This window comes from Danio aesculapii, chromosome 8 (assembly GCF_903798145.1).
Source record: "Danio aesculapii chromosome 8, fDanAes4.1, whole genome shotgun sequence".
NCBI lineage: Eukaryota > Metazoa > Chordata > Actinopteri > Cypriniformes > Danionidae > Danio > Danio aesculapii.
In genome coordinates, this window is record NC_079442.1 from 49,629,716 (window position 1) to 49,647,604 (window position 17,889).

Sequence of the window (17,889 nt, forward strand, 5' to 3'; positions counted from 1 at the left end):
CCAACATTTGTCTTGGAAATTGCGAGAGAATATTAAATACTACTATTGACACTGGCGACACGGTGGCTCAGTGGTTAGCGCTGTCGCCTCACAGTAAGGTCGCTGGTTCGAGTCCCAGCTGGGTCAGTTGGCATTTCTGTTTGGAGTTTGCATGTTCTCCCTGTGTTGGCGTGGATTTCCACGAGTGCTCCAGTTTCCCAGTATTGGGTTGCAGTGAGGATGTTTCCCAGTACTGGGTTGCAGCTGGAAGGACATCCGCTATGTAAAACATACTGTATGCCGGATAAGTTGCCGGTTCATTCCGCTGTGGTGATTGCTGCTGAATAAAGGGATTAAGCCAAAAGGAAAATGAATGAAGGAATACCTACTGACGATGCTACTATAGCCGATCCAATCCCGTGTCTACCAGTTGCGCGGAAATCAACAGCACAACTGGGTTGTAGGGATGCAACAATTAATTGGTTTCACTATTAACCACGTTTATTCATCGCGGTTAATTAAATGTAAAGGTTTCACAACACCGCGTTTCTGCACGGAACAAAACTGCTGCAACTAAACAAAGTTATGCCAACTTAAATTTCTGAGCTTGTACACTGAGGCTAATGTGCACGCACACTGGATTAACTATGGTTGAGGCTATCAACTACGTTCACATATCGCATCTTTTGTGCGTGCAAATCATAGACTGTAAAAGATATGGACGTAGTGTCCGTGACGTCCCCCATAGGTTTATGAAGAACCCAAAAGAAGCTACCAGTAGGCGTGGCCAACCGTCGCCATTTTGTTCGTTCGAGATCAGCGGCTAATCAGCCGGAATCAGCTGAGGTGAAGTGACGGCGACCAGCGAGACCCAGCTGTCACTCAAGTGGCCACGCCCCTTAATTATGCAGACTTAATATAACTTAATATAAAGGAAGTGGATGAGTTCTAAAACAATTCACCCCCCTCACAGTTGTCATGAAGGGTAATATTAGCTATATGAACCAAAATCGTTCTTTGTACCAGGCTGTAAAGACGTCTTTTATGCTGTAAAGTTGGCCATTCTAGCAGTGGGATCAATAGAAATTTGCTCCATATGGAGCCAGGACTAGCGGAATTTCGATGAATTGCTGTTTCAGTTACTTCCGTATTGTCTTCCCGAGGGAGAGTGGGAGGTTGTCGCTTGGTGCAAATTCATTATTTCCAATGGAGGCACCCAGCTTGCGCACGCATATTGGGAGTGATGTACTCACGCTTTCCAGGCGCACCTAGTTAAAAGCATCTAAACTTTTCAGAATGCAGAGAGCGCACTGCGATTCACGTGACAAGAACTGACCGCTCAGCTTCATACTTTGTATGGAATATACACATTTCTAATCTGATCCAAAAAGAAAAAATAAATTATTTCAAAATACCAAAAAATTTTGTAACATAGTTGATTAAAAGTGCCTTTCAGACTGAGGTTCGGCAGCCTTTGACTCCATTTGTTCTCTTTAAAAGGAAAATACTTATAATATGTAGCTTAGATTCATATTTGACAAAGACTATTTTTTTATTTATTCTTATTTTTATTTATTTATTTTTATTAAATTACATTTAAATTTTTATTGTTATTTATTTATTTAATGTTCTGTCATTTCTTTTCAGTGTAAATTTATTAGTTATGTTTAAAAGCCAAAAACTTTTTTTTAATTTATTTATCAAGTCTAAAGAGAAATTGACTATTGTTTGTTTTTAATATTATAGATAATATTTTAAAATATAAGGAGTTTTCATGTGATTTTTAGTAGTGTTTTGAAATTAATAAATCCACAATAATCGTGATAACCTTGAAACTGTGATTATTCCTTACAATATAATCATACAACTAAAATCTACAATTGTTGCATCCCTACTGGGTTGTAATGCATGTTGCCAGGTGAGAGGGTTTAAAAGTTTATTGCCATATCAGCTTTTCTAGCTGTCTTAGCAAAAAAAAAAAAAAAAACAGATCAAGTTTCCCACATTTTATAAATATATTTTTTCTATAATTATAAAAACATTTTAACAATAAAAAGTAATCAACAGCAATAAATAAAACATAAGATAAAATACATAAATAATAATTATAATAATAACAATAATGATAATGATAATAATAATAATAACAACAACAATAATAATAATAATGATAACAATAACAATAACGATAATGATAATGATATTAATAATAATGATAACAAACATAATAATAATAATAATAATAATAATAATAATAATAATAATAGGGAAAATCTAAAACAGTTTTTTAAGGTTTACTTTTGATAATAATGTATGTTGCCAGGTTGAGGTAAAAAAAAACGCTACGAGATTTGTATATTTCATCAATGGTTAGCAGTGATGAGCTTTATACAAGATCTGGAAACTTGACAAACAAGGACAAATAGTGATTTTTCTAGATAGGGCCACACAAACTACAGGAGTTTCCCGGGAAAAATTACAAAAAGGGAGGGTGGCAGGTTGATGGATGTGAAATACAGGAGACTCACAGAAAAAAAACGCAGGAATGTTGGCGGGAATGATAAGAGTCAGGTCAGAGATGCATCTAAACCAGTGTTTCTCAACCACATACCTGGAGGGCCACCAGCTCTGCACATTTCCGTGTCTCCTTAACCAAACACACCAGATTCAGATCATCAGCTCTGAAAGACCTGTAATGTGTGTGACAGACAAAGGAGACATCCAAAACATGCAGTGTTGGTGGTCCTCTAGGAGTGTGGTTGAGAAATACTGATCTAAACGCATGTTAGTACCAGGTGTAAATGATGATATGTCAATACCAATTAGATAATGAGGATAATGTAATCACATATTTGTAAGTCAAGCACCTGCTACTCCAAATGGCCTCCTCAGCCCTCCTGTGTGTTTCTTTCCCTCCTTCAGCTCCATGCAGCCCACACGAATGATTTGACACACCAGAAAAAGACGCTGTCGGAGGAGGTCACTGCTGTTCAGATCCTGGATAAACCCAGATAACAGCAGGAGAAGTGAACACGATTTCATTATTACAGGAACTCGTATTACATTATTGCTTCAATTCCTGATCTTAAGATTGTCCATTCAAAAGTTTGGGGTCAGAATGTTCTTAACACCTCTATTGATCAAGGATAATGATAATTCAGACATTTAAAATCGCACAAATGATTTCTATTTTAAATAAACCCCGCTCATTTGATCGTTATAATAAATCAAAGAATCCAAAAGAAACTGTAATTTTGAATTTTAGCATGGTGTCTGACATAAAGATTATGCTTCTCAACTGTTTTGAAAATTAAGAAGAAGAAGAAGAAGAAGAAGAAATCAGCACATGGAGGCATTTTGGCTTAGTGGTTAGCACTCTCGCCTCACAGCAAGAAGGTCGCTGGTTCGAGTCCTGGCTAGGCCAATTGGCATTTCTGTGTTCTCCGGTTACCCCCACAGTCCAAAGACATGTGCTATAGGCCCACATGGAATCTGCGCGCACAAAATTCTGCAGATTTTCCGCAGATTTCCGCAGATTTTTAGCCCATCATTAATTATGTTTATTTACTTGAGTATATGCGTGTAAATCTATATTTATTCACTTTTCAAATTAATTACAATAATATTATTGACTAAATCTGATTTATGTCCAATGCAGTAATATTTTCTGTCTTTTAGTAGATGTATTATATGAGAGACTTGCTTTGTTTTTCAAATAAAGTGAATCTAATTGAATTTGCATTTTAAACATTGAATAAAATTTTAAAAGATATTATTTATTTGAGATATTAAGGTTTTAGTTATGATACTCCCAAAATAATTTTGCAGAAATCCGCAGATTTTTACCAAAATTCTCTGCAGAAATGGCAAAAAAGGCTGACCTTAGCTATAGGTTAATTGGATTAACCAAATTGGACATAGTGTTTGAGTGTGTTTGTGAATGTGAGTGTATTAGTGTTTCCCAGTACTGGGTTGCAGCTGGAAGGGCATCCACTGCGTAAAACATATGCTGGAATAGTTGGCGGTTCATTCCACTGTGGCGACCCCTGATAAATAATGGACTAAGCTGAAGGAAAATGAATGAATGAAATCAGCATTTTAAAAGGATTGAAAAAGAATGAAGAATCACGTGACACTGAAGACTGGAGTAATGATGCTGAAAATTTGCATAACATGAATAAATAACACTTTAAAATATACTCAAAAAGAGTTATTTTAAATTGCAATAATATTTTCTTATATTTATGATCAAATAATAAATTATTATTGACCCCAAACTAGTGTGTACATGACTATGAAGACATACAAATGTGGAGGTTTTTACCGTAAAGAGTGCAGGAAGGTTGTTGAGTTTTTCTATCTCTTTTGGCATGCCTGTGCTGTCCCACCGCACCAGGAAGTTTTCACTAAAATGATAAATAAATTAAAAATGTGAAAAATATATGGTGTCACTGATTCTTATCAAAAACCCAATGTTTCAGAATAAGACACCTTTTTTTTAAGTTTGGCTTAAAAAAATGGTTTTAATGGACTCTAAAACAGTGGTCCCCAATCCAGTTTATTTCGTTTATTTCAGTGAGCCAAGGAATTTTTTTTTTATTCTTGACATTTTTTTAATGTCAAGACAAGTGTTGAAAATGAGCACATCTGCTACACTGTTAAAAAATGCTGGGTTCCACATGCTGGGATTTTAGGACAACATGCACCAATTAGATTCCCTTATGAGTTTTTACAAAGGTAAGTGAATTGAACAACACATTAGTTGTGGAAAAAAACCTCAAAAATTGTGTTGTTTCAGCTCATTTTAAATAAGCAGTTTGAACAAGCAGCAAATGTAATTTTTTGAGTGCATAACACAAATGCATATGGTTTGTCTAGTGTAATTGTTATGTCGAAATCAAACAAATAAAATAAAATGTTTATCAAACAAATGTATCAAATAAATTAAATCAAATAATTAAAATAAAAAAAGCTTGGCTTTATTTATAAATGAACATTCATGAGGATCTCTGACCCTTATCAAAACCCAATGATTTCTGAATAAGACACTTTTTTAAGTTCGGCTTAAAAAAACTGGTTTTAATGGACTCTAGAAGTTCTTGTACAAAATGTTTTTTTCATAACGCAATGAACCCGTTTATTTCAGTGAGCCAAGGATTTTTTTTAATTCTTGATATTTTTTAATGTCAAGACAAGTGTTGAAAATGAGCAAATCTACTACACTGTAAAAAAAAATGCTGGGTTCCACACAATCGATTTTTGGGATAACATGAAGCAATTAAGCAACCTTATGAGCTTTTACAAATTTAAGTGGAATGAACATAAAACATTAAGTTGTGCCCAAAAAAAACCTAAATAATGGTGTTGTTTCAGCTCATTTTAGTTTGAACAAGAAGCAAATGTTATTATAAGTGTGCATAACAAATAAACTAATACGTATGGTTTGTATGGTGTAATTGTAATGTCAATATCAAATAAATAAAATAAAACTAATTATTTATCAAACAAATTAATCAAATAAATAAAATAAAACATTTGTTTGTTTGTTTTTTATACATGAATATTCATGAGGAGCTTTGACCCTCATCAAAAACTCAATGATTTCAGAATGGGACACTTTTTTTTTTTAAGTTTCACTTTAAAAACTGGTTTTAATGGACTCTAGAACAGTGGTCCCCAACCCAGGGCCGCAGACTGGTACCAATCCGTAGAGCAATTGGTACCGGGTCACACAAGAAATCTTTAATTTCTTCCATTTTATTTATAATCTGAGTATGAACAAGCTTTTACTTTGAAAAATCTTTTATTTTGAAAAATTACAGTATTCTCACAGTTACATCTCGCTCAAAATCTCGTGTCAAAATTTAACCCACAAGCAGCAAAATGAGTAAGAAAAAGACGCATTAGTAAAGTTTCTTTGTGAAGGGGAAAAGGACCCATGAACTGCCAAGGAATGGATCCACAGCCCATTTGTCAACAAATCAGGTGAATCCAGCATGTCTGTACAAGAAGAACAACTGCTCAAGATCGCAAATGATGGCAACCTTGTTCAAATAGTGCGTCTTTTCCACGCGCAAGTTTGGAAAAGTGCGGCTTGCACAAGCATATCTATTTTTTCCATAAATATAACTTGTATCAGAGTTGCAGCAAAGTTTTGTCAGCTTGTCATCCTCTGAGAAAATGGTTGATGGTAACCTAGCAATTTACGTACACCGTCCACCCCGGGCTGCGGAAAAATTGTCAAGCAGTCCGCAGTGATAAAAAAGATTGGGGATCCCTGCTCAAGAAGTTCTTGAACAAAATGTTTTTTAGAACACAATGAACCCTTTTATTTCATGTCAAGTAAAAAAGTGAATGATTTATTATATGAGCTGTTAGCTATCCGTCACAGAAATTAAAATATAGCACAGAAAGAATATAATCACAATCAATTGGTGTTTTATATATCTTTCTGTCTCTTTAACATAAGCGCTCTGCTGCATTAAGCAATATTCATGAAATAAAACAAACCGTTATTTAGTTTTTTGTGCCATTATGACTGAAAGTGTTTACTGAAATCGACATGATCACACTAGCTGTGTTGTACAGTATATGCTAAAAAATATTATGAAATAATACATCATTAAAAATTGACATCCATACGAATCCATCCAGTACTTAAAATTTCACTCCTCATTCTACATTTCTAAGAGAGATAATAATAATAAGAGAGACTCACCTAATAAATTCAGACTTGTCAGGATCATATAATGACATGAAAAGTTCTGCGTCCTCGCCGATGTTGCACACAAAGTTTCTAAGATTCATTAAAAGGCTGTACGTGTGAACGCCACTAAAAAGGCTCTGTCTCCGCTTCTCCAAGTTCTGCAGGCGCATCTAACAAAAACAAACAAATAAATAAAACAGGATAAAAAGCAAAAGTCATCACATGCATGAAATGTAAAACATTAAAAATGACGAGAAATTATGTTTAAAAGAAAATTGTACTGATTTTTATTGTACATAGATTTTTTATTAAGCTAATTAAGCAAAAAAGAAGACTTTTGGTGTATAAATAATAGATGTTCAACCCAATGCATACTGATTAAGAATTGATTATTTATTATAAAAATATGAATAAGGCTTTCAGCTGCATAGGAATGTTTAGAAATTACTTCAATTTTATCTCACAGAGCACAAAAAAAATCTTTTGCAATATATTTTTTTAAACATGATAGCTAGCACGTTATTTAGCCGCTAAATAATTTATTGGTGAGGCTGATTAAATTTATGCTTTTTCATTTGTACATTACAAGGTTAGAAACTGTTGAATAAAGTCATTATTTTTGTTTTATGTGCACAAAATCTATTCTCGTAGCTTGATATTTCGATATTTTTCTGGACTTGTCTTGGGACCCTTGTGCATGGATGCAGAGGAAACTCTAAAATATGCTAATTTGTACTGAAGACCATGAGTCTCAGGGATTTGGAACAACATGGGGGTTAACAACAGATTTTTTATTTCTGTGAGGAATATTCATGTAAAATGGTAATATGTTTAACTGCAGTGTAAAATGAGGGATGACTTCAAATGTGCCGCTCCAATCACTCTTTGTGTAAATTAAATGCTCAATAAAAGGTACATTTTTAACCTCTGTCTTAGCTCATCCCGAATAAATCATTTCGCTTTATCCTTTATGAAAAACAACAGTCCATTTACCAATGTTCATTCATTGATTTTTTGTCATTAACTTTTCCGGGGGCCGGGTCGCGGGGGCAGCAGTCTCAGGAGAGAAGCCCAGACTTCCCTCTCCCCAACCAAACACTTCCTTCAGGTCCTCCGGAGGGGATTTGCCGAGGCATTCCCAGGCCCGCCAAGAGACATAGCCCCTCCAGCGTGTCCTGGGTCTTCCCTGAGGCCGCCTCCCGGTGGGACAAACCTGAAACAGTTAGTTAGGCGTCCAGGAGGCATCCGAAACAAATGCCGAGCCACCTCAGCTGACTTCTCTCGATGTGGAGGAACAGCGAGCTCCTCCCGGATGACAGAGCTCCTCACTCCTAATCTATAAGAGTGCACCCTGCCACCCTGCGAAGGAAACTCATTTCGGCCACTTGTATCCGAGATCTTGTCCTTTCACAAAGTATGTGATTTTAGTATATTGTAATGTAGTATGACTGTATTTTTTTATTGTTTTTATTTTATTTATGTATTTTTTAGTCATGTGCTGCAGACCTCTTGGCCAGGTAACCCTTGTAAATGAGATCTTGATCTTGACGGGCTTTTTGTTGGGTTAAATAAAAAATGAAGAAACATATAAAACATATTCAGACTATTGATTTGTTTAATATCAGTACAGCATTATACACAACTATTTAATCAGCCTGCACGTATTTTTACATCACATTTCAAACCATGCACTATCCAGTTACCAGATAGCTATTGTATTTACTCAAAGCCAATCTGGCAACGCTCATATGCAAGTTTCTGATACACAAAAAAACAAAAATAATGACTATATTCAACAATTTCTAACCTTGTACAAATAAAAAAAATGCATAAATGTCAGCCTCACCTATAAATTATTTGGCAGCTAAATAACTAGCCAGCTGTCATTTAAAAAAATATATATTTTTCTAGCAGGTACCAGCAGATCAACACATTTGAATAATGCACACAGCAAAATTAAGTGTTTCACCTTCTCCTCCTGTATCCTCTCGTCAATGCTGTGAGATGCAGATTCGTGAGCCCTGAACAGACTGACTGTGCTGCTGCTTTCAGGGTCTAAAGTGTTTCCAGCTTCATCGCGCACCACTAAATCAAGACCCAGAATCCTATGCAAAAGGCAAAATCAGATGTTATAACAAAATAGTATCACTTGTTATCAATTTATACGAATACATGTTGCACCTCAACAAGTCTAAAGGTTTATAGATGCTTTAATACACTTGTTTTTTATTATTATGCATTTCAAGAAAGAAAAAGTAGATACAACAGGTTTAACAATGAACAAGGATAAAACAAAACAAAAGCTGAGTTGAATGTCTATAATTACTTGAGGTGTACAGGTGTGTGATTTTTAGGGGTATTGGATGTACATCTCTAAATGATGTACAGTGGGGGAAGGATTCAACACATCACCATTTTTCTCAGAAGTCTTATTTCTAAAGGTGCTGTTGACTTGAAATTTTTAGCAGATGTTGGTAACAATCAAAGAAATCCATATATGCATAGAAAACAAAGCTAATTAGTTTACAAATGAAGTTCTGACACACTGAAGTTCTAATAAAATGAAATGACAGAAAAAAAGTTTTGAACACATGAAGAAAGGAAGGTGTAGAAAGGCAGTGAAAGCCCAGACAGCAGCTGAAATCTCTCAGTTCTTCAGCAACCCTTTGCCCTTCCTCATAGTAAATGAATATCAGCTGCTTCAGTCCAACATCTACATTAGCAGGATGATGAAGATGAAATCAGGGTGGACATTTCAGCGAGACAATGATCCAAAACACAGCCAAGGAATCTTTCAAATGCTTTCAGAGAAAGAAAATCAAGCTGTAGAATGGCCCAGCCAATCACCTGACCCTAATACAATAGAAAATACAAATCAGAGATCAGCTTTGATAGACGAGACCCACAGAACCATCAAGATTTTTACACTCCGTTGAAGTCTGTAAAAAACTCACACCTGACCAATGCAAGTGACTTTATTCTCCATATGAGAGGTGTCTTTATGTTGCCGTCACCAAATGAGCCTCTTATTTAAACTATTAAATACATTTCAGTAGTTCAGCACTTTCTCCTTGTGTCATTCCATTATTATTACACAGAACAAATCTGAAAAATAAGTTCTGTTTCGTTTTGATGTTTGTTTTGTTTGGGTTTTTACCAAAATCTGATTCAATTCCAAGTCAACAGCTCCTTTACAAATATTATTCCCAGGAAAAAAAGATGACTTGTTTAACATTTATTTCCCCCACTGTATATGTTCAAAAGTGATGGATTAAAGACAGGAGGTATAAAATTATAAGAAATAACATTAATAATATGGGAATAAATGTTAGTTGGTAAAAGAAGACCATTAATATCAACATTATATAAATAAATATATTAAACAAAGTTAGGAGAAAAATTAAAAACAATTGCTGAGAAGGAAAAAATAAGAAATAAATGAAGAAGAAAAAGAAAAGAAAATATTTATTTATAATAGTTAGACTGATAGAGCAAAGATTATGGATAAATTTTCTACAACTGTTCGAACCTAAATTAGATCTGCAAAGATATGAAGACACTCCAAAAGGAGCTATTTTATATTTTTATATTTTAAAGAATGTTCAATCAAGACACAACTGAGAAGCAAAATATCCTATTAAACCACTCGCAAAAAAATTATTTATGCTTAAAATAGACCAAAAATGTCAAACTTAACATAAATACTCTTATTTTGCCTTTGAACGTACAGTACTTACATTTTCTGACACCCTTTGAGTAATTTTGCTTCTCAACTAAATGCATCTCAATTGAAGAAAATTAGTACTGGAAAACAAAACACTGTAAAGTTAATTTCCATGCTTTACTAATATCATGAAGGCCATTCAAAATAAAAGCCATTCAAATCTTTTTTGATGAAACAAACAACATTCAAATTTAAATTCAATAACAATTTCCCTCTCCGTAAATAAATATAAAAATATAATTTATTTAATTTGTAATTTGTTTATTTTTTAACCTGTGGTTTCTTTGTTTTTATTTTGTTTCATTATGGTTGGTCTATCCATCCGTCTGTCAATCTATCTATCCATCCGTCTATCTATCCATCCATCCATCCATCTATATATTCATCTATCTATCCGGCTATCCATCTATCTATCCATCTGTCTGTCTGTCTGTCTGTCTGTCTGTCTGTCTGTCTGTCTTAGTTTTATTTTCCTCCAAGGAGATTGGTGGTTTTGGGGCTGTTTGAGGGATTGACCAGTTCATGCTTACCCTTGTAGCTGTTGCACATGTATAAAAAAAATTTCAGAAACATTTGGAAAATAAAGCGAATTCAACTGAAAAAGAAAATAATTTTTGATGAAACAATATGAGCTGCAGGAAGCTATATCGCACCTGTTCCCATAATCGATTTTTGCTGTGACTTTCTTCTTGAGCTCCACAAGGTCGTCGTTGGGAAGCGTGCCGGACACAATCTGCGAGCGGTACTCGATCAGACTGTAGGCCATCTGCTGAACGTTCCGGAACAGCGTGCTCTTGTTGCTCTGTTATGCAGACGAACAGGTGATTACAATGATATCATAGCTTACAAAACACCACGGAGGAGATTTGTCTGTGTTGAGCAAACACACGGTGGGAAACTCTCTATGTGTTGAGCTGAGAAGTGTTCTCAAATATACTACAAAGATGACAGCTCATCATCATGTACTTTTATTTGATGCCACGTCAGCAACAAAGGCTATTTTCATGGCAAAAAGATTTCATTCATAAACATAGAGCTTTAAAAGCATATGACAATATTATTTTGAAACAAAAGTAGGAGGAGGATCTTGGATGCACATGTAATATGGTAGAGTAGAAGTGTATTATGAACAGAATGCAGGCTACTTTAATATCCACTAAACACAGACAAATTCAATTTAATATATTGCTTCGGACAGGGGTGTCAAAATTAATTGTTTCTTCGGTGCACCGCAATGCAGACGCAGACAATTCGGTTCAGTAGTAATCATAGCCGGTTATTATGTACTGATATCATTTATCTCATATGCGCTGTCGCAGTAGCTTACTATGGTGTGGGAGGCGAGCGCGAGTATTTACAATGCTCCAACTGCCTAAGAACACACTGTGCAGAATTTCACTGCCTGTGTGTTTGCTGGACAGTTACTCACTGACACTTACAGCAGAAGCCCCTATTTCACAGCAATTGAGAGAATGAAAGTAAACTCTATTTCTCTCTCTCTCTCACTATGGCCCATTTGATCTGCTGGCGTGACTATTCCTCTCCTCTCGGTGGTTACAGCGATACTTCTGGATTTAGACATGAGCGCATGTCTGCAGAGTTTTCTCCTTCGCGTCGATCATGGATGAGCTGTGATCGCCGCTGCTGTTTATCAGAGTCATTCAACGGTGAACAGTGCCACAGCATTAGAGCCAATCACAGCACTTTCTGTTGAGCGTGTGACCAATCAAAGCAGTGTAACGAACGAACTCACCAGACAAGGCTCAGAAAGCGAGCAGGATAACTTACATTTGTTTATTTACTATAAATGCTCATGTCGTTCTGTGCATGTACTTGGGTTTTTAAAGATACAGCTCATATATCTGACTGTTTGTATTAAAGGACAAAATTGTTTTACAAATAATATTCATTCATTCATTTATTTTATTTTCAGCTTAGTCCCTTTAGTAATCCGGGGTCGCCACGACGGAATGAACCGCCAACTTATCCAGCACATGTTTTACGCAGCAGATGGCCCTCCAGCCGCAACCCATCTCTGGGAAACAACCATGCACATTCATACAGCACCTGTACCACGCATGTCGACTGTGGGGGACACCGGAGCACCCGGAGGAAACCCACGCGAACGCAGAGAGAACATGCAAACTCCACACAGAAATGCCAACTGACCCAGCCGAGGCTCGAACCAGCGACCTTCTTGCTGTGAGGCGACAGCACTACCAACTGCGCCACTGCGATAATTAAATAATATATGAATTAAATATATTTATACATTTTAATAAAAGAATTGCTGTGCTGTGAAGAAAATCTAAAACTGTTTATGGAAAGCATCGTCAATGCACCGTGAAGCATCGAGATATTGACTTGAACCGAATCGATGGCATGATAATCGTAACTGGACCGAACCGTGAGACTAGTGTAGGTTCATACCTCTATCGCACATATTATACTCTCAAAGAAAAGGCATCTCTTTACTCCTATTATATTTTTGAAATATCAAAAGTGTATCGCAGCTTAAGGAGATTTGCTGCATATGCTTTGGAGAGGTCCTGTTTTGTTTGATTTTGGGGAATATATAGTTGATGTATAATCAAAAATTACAGATATTCAACTTAGTTATGATCCTAGAATCTGGATATCAGGAATATCTAGATAAAATATTACTGTATACATCTCATCATGAAAAATACTTCAAAATACTAAAAAATAAGATCACCAAAGGACTTATGAAAATTATTATTATTATTGTTGTTGTTGTTTTTATCTCTCTGATATTGAGCTTTTTTTCTTTCTTTACTTTTTTAAGTAAAATATGTCTGTTAATGTTTGTACAATTTGTTTTACATATATTTTCAAAAAAAACTGAGGGGGAAATAAACAAGTATACAATTAAAACCACAAGCAAAAGAATACATGAATTAGATGCAGACAACAAAAATGAGTTCTTTACATACCACATAAAGCTTGTGCCATATTTGTGTCCATTCTCGAAGTGTGGTGCCGAGCTCCTGAACTAAAGGCAAATCTGTAGGCACGACGGTTTCTTGTTTTCTGCATATCGACAGAAGAAAACATTCAGAAATTCAAATCAAAATGATTTTTCACGGTTCTTTAACCCTGAGAGAGCCAAGCATTGATATTCATGATGCATTATGAAACAACTTAATTTATGCAAAATTTGCAACAGGGTTTGATTTTGGACAGGGGGAATTTAATTGCTGGGCATTTCAATTCAGAATAATGAATAATAGATTTCAATCTGTGAAGATATGGTTATGTAACGTTTATAAATTCCAATATTTTTATATATCATTATAGCACTGACAAAAATAGCTCTGAAAAACACTAAATGTTTAAGTGTCCCTTTATTCATCAGAGGTCGCCACAGAGGAATGAACCGCCAACTTATCCAGCATATATTTTACATACAGTTGAAATCAGAATTATAACGTCTCTTTGAATTTTTTTTTCTTTTTTAAATATTTCCCAAATTATGTTTGGAAGCAAGGAAAATTTCACAGTATGTCTGATAATATTTTTTCTTCTAGAGAAAGTCTTATTTGTTTTATTTCAGCTAGGATAAAATCAGTTTTTGATTTTTTAAAAGACATTTTAAGGTCAAAATTATTAGCCCCTTTAAGCAATTTTTTATATAGTCTACAGAACAAACCATTGTTATACAATAAGTTGACTATTTACCCTAACCTGCCTAGTTAACCTAATTAACCTAGTTAAGCCTTTAAATGTCACTTTAAGCTGTACAGAAGTGTCTTAAAAATATCTGGTAAAATATTATTTACTGTCATCATGGCAAAGATAAAATAAATCAGTTATAATGAGTTATTAAACTATTATGTTTAGAAATGTGTTGAAGCAATCTTCTCTCCGTTAAACAGAAATTGGGGAAAAAAATAAACAGGGGGGCTAATAATTCTTACTTCAACTGTATACAGTTGATCGAGACTGATCTCAGAGCTCATTTTAGGACAGCTATGGCTCACTGAGCAAAGCAACAACTATATTTTTGCTAATTAAGCTGCCAACACATCAAAACTCAAAGCCTTAAATGAAACTCTTCTAAATCTTCAAACTAAAGTGAAGATTAAACTCTAACAAGTCTTTCTATTAACTTTAAACACCTAAAATTACTTTTATTGTCAACATTTTGTCACCTTGGAATTATAGGGTTCTATCTGCGTTCTGAATGATTTTGAGATATCAAGTTTTTGCATTCCATAGCAAACAATGTGTGTAACGTTTGTTTTTTTTAAATAAAATGTCTTAAGATGTAAGCAACTTATTAAAAAAACATCCCTTAATTTAGATAAGTTGTCATTTAATAAGAATATGTCAATAACTCAATTTTGACAAAAATGTCAGATAGAACCTTATAATTCTAAAGTGACGATTTCCCTCTCTTAATTCAATCCCACATAACGCAAGCTCGGAACTACAAATCCTCTAACCAGGTAGTTGGACCAACACAGCACCTTCACGCTTAAGTTAACTTAATGGTTTACAAATTTAAGTGGACTGAACATAAAACAAATATATTAGCCAAAGAAATTACAAGAACCGTTTTGTTTCAGCTCGCTTTAAACAGGCAGTTTAACCAAGCAGAAGTAATCAGTTTTTTGAGTGTATGTTACAAAATAAAATCAGTCCACATTGCTGTAAACAAACAGCAAACAGTCTCTTATTTCCACTAAACCTGAGTGGAAAAAATATCTCCAGTCAAACACTTCTGGGAAGATTGTAAAATCTGGTGCAGAACAGTCAATAATCATGTCAACAATGTGGTGACCATGTTATGTTGTGAAATGAGCCTCTGCCAAATGTATTGCTGTGATAGATCTCAAAGTGTTTATGAATGTTGCATTATTTAACTCCATTGAACAAGTGTTACATTTGTAGGTCTCTTGAGAGTCAACCAAAAAAACTACAAGCGGATGGTTGGAATCACAGACTCCTCTGACAGCGCGCGGTTAATTGAGAGATGATAAGTGATAGACAGTTTGCCATTAATGAATTATAAAGCATAATTAACACATGATCTGCCTCTTACCCTGTTCCCTCAACTTTGGCTTCTTTCAGATGAATGTAGCTGGCAGGAAAAATGCCCTTTTGAAATAAGACAAAAGAAGCATTTGTGAGAAACCCACGCAATTCATTCTGCCTGCCGCAGAATGTCAGGTAATGATTAGATTGTCAGTTTATCGCTAGGATGATAATTATTCCAACACCTTTTGTGATTTCTGTCGTAGTGTGTATCCTCGGTACCACCCTGGGAGAAGGAGAAAGGGGAAAAGAACAGATGACGCCACATGGCAGATGCTCTTCTGTATTATTTATATAACAGAACAAGGCAGATGTTCAGCTCGTACAGTATCCAGTTAGCAATGCCACTGCTGAGTATGGTGAAAGTATGTTAGTTGTAAGTGACAAATACAAGATTTCCATTCATAAAAGAATAGAAAATCTGTTTAAATAGTCATATTTACAGGATTAAAGGGTTAGTTCACACAAAAACGAAAATTCTGTTATTAAATACCAGTGTTTCCCAACCCTGTTCCTGGAGGCACACCAACAGTACCTCTCCCTAATCAAAAAACCTGAATCAGCTCATCAGAACAATAGAAGAGACTCTAAAACCGGAAGTTAATGGGTCAGATAAGGGAGATGTACAAAATATGTACTAGGGGTGTCACGATTCTCCAAATCCTCGATTCGATTACATTTTCGATTCTAAAGTCACGATTCGATTCTCGATTTTTAACAAAAAAAAATTTAAAGCACAAGCTATGCCATTTTAAGACGTATATGCAATATAATAACATCTGACCTTTGTTCACTGAATGTACACTAAATGTGCACTGCTAAGAACTTTAATAACGTTCTGCTGCACATTATTGTACATGGTGGGCATCACCGTAGCTGTGAGATGCGTTCTACATGGCATTTCGTAGCGCGGTTCTAGCACGTTAATTAAATGCTGAAAACCGGAGTTTTCTATCACTGAATAGGGTCGCATGTCCGCGGCTATAAATACTCCTATCGCACTTGTAATTGCCTTTGCATGTGTTGAGTTGCTTGGAAGTTTTATTCCAAATGAAGACGGGAGAGTAGTTTGTGTTACACTTGTCGGTGTAACAGATACATCTATGTTTTTGTGGTGCCTGCGGAGATGCCCGGCCATGTTAGTCGTGCTGCCGGTGGAATAATGTGGTATGCACATTGCAGAGCTTGCAAACTGTGTTTTTTCTGTCGACAACACGAACGTTGTCAACATAACTCACTGGAAATCCAAAATACTTCCACACCGGCGACTTCAGTGAAAGAGAAGGGGGTCCAATTTCTTTCGATGGGTCTCCTGCGTCTGCAGTTGCCATGCTGTCTCGTGGCTGTTGTAGCTGTTAGGTTGACGCGCATGCGTGAGTTTTTTTCCGCTTGGCAAGTCAAGCTGCTGCTGACGTGACATAGGGGCGGGGCAGCATCGACGATTCCATTTTTTGATTCGATAATCGAGATTAAGCATGAATTTCGATCGATTTCGATTAAAAATCGAAATCGTGACACCCTTAATATGTACTGTTGGTGTGCCTCCAGGAACAGAGTTGCGAAACACTGATTATCATGTCATCTATATATCCCCTGAGACCTCCGGGACACAAATTATGTTATTTTAGATGAAATCCAGGAGCTCTCTCATCCTCCATCCATAGGCAGCAATGGATCAGACACATTAAAAGTGTGTCTTTTAACATTTAACATTCTTCAAAATATCATCTTCATCTTCAACAGAAGAAATGAACTCAAACGTGTTTGTACCATTTGGCGGGTGCATGACTAAATGATGACAGAATGTTTTTCACATTTGCACGAACTATCCCTTTAAATCTCATTCCTGTGTTGTGGGCCATGTGTGAAGTGAAATCATTCCAACTTTCTCTCCCAGCTTCAGCAGAACTCCGGGATACCCCAGATTATGGAGTTCAGTGCGAGTGTGAACACGCTATCAGAAATGGTGGGTGGACGTGTCGAGACATGCTGGAGCTCCAAAACTCACCTTCAAACGTCTCAAGTATGTGTACCGTGTCCCCCACCTGAAGACTCAGCTCTGGCTCTCCTTTGGCATCATAGTTATAGATAGCTGAAATTTAGACAAAAGGGTGTCAGACTGCAGAGAGCAAAGAGAAAGCTAGAAAATAAAAACAACAAGGCTGCTGTCTGTCCTGTGAAAGTGGGAAGAAAATGACAGATCACCAACTGTTGCACAAGTTCTTAAGTGGAAAGTTCTCAAGTTGTGCAGGGAAGAAGCCACTTGACATGTCTGACGTCTATCGGTATGACTCAGATTTTCACGCTAACAGCCAAATGTGACACAAACTCCCAATGAGATTACAATAAAAATAATATTTGTACAAAATAAAGCGAGTGCATTTTGCCTCTGAAAATAGGGCTGTTGTTGCTATTGCTAGGG

The 17,889-nt window shown here is 35.9% G+C and overlaps 2 protein-coding genes across 2 annotated transcripts in view; one reads left to right on the forward strand and one right to left on the reverse strand.

Moving 5' to 3' along the window:
• The window catches only part of cux2b (cut-like homeobox 2b), a 375,989-nt gene that overhangs the window by 126,097 nt on the left and 232,003 nt on the right, over window positions 1-17,889 (forward strand). The gene's annotated exons all lie outside the window — the stretch shown is intronic.
• LOC130233887 (dedicator of cytokinesis protein 5-like) lies at window positions 2,825-17,611 on the reverse strand. Its single transcript, XM_056464132.1, has 9 exons — window positions 17,476-17,611; window positions 15,653-15,693; window positions 15,475-15,530; window positions 13,364-13,460; window positions 11,063-11,211; window positions 8,655-8,790; window positions 6,698-6,855; window positions 4,304-4,385; window positions 2,825-2,976 (listed from the first exon to the last, which is right to left on the reverse strand). The coding sequence occupies exons 5-9, from the start codon at window positions 11,173-11,175 to the stop codon at window positions 2,839-2,841; spliced, it is 627 nt and encodes a 208-aa protein (XP_056320107.1). The 5' UTR covers window positions 11,176-11,211; window positions 13,364-13,460; window positions 15,475-15,530; window positions 15,653-15,693; window positions 17,476-17,611; the 3' UTR covers window positions 2,825-2,838.

Coding starts and splice junctions, on each gene's coding strand:
- LOC130233887 (XM_056464132.1), bottom strand. CDS start 11,175: ATGGCCTACAGTCTGATCGAGTACCGCTCGCAGATTGTGTCCGGCACG. Junction 6,856..8,654: donor AGAGGATACAGGAGGAGAAG/GTGAAACACTTA, acceptor TGTTTTTGTTAG/ATGCGCCTGCAGAACTTGGA. Junction 4,386..6,697: donor GACAAGTCTGAATTTATTAG/GTGAGTCTCTCT, acceptor TTATCATTTTAG/TGAAAACTTCCTGGTGCGGT.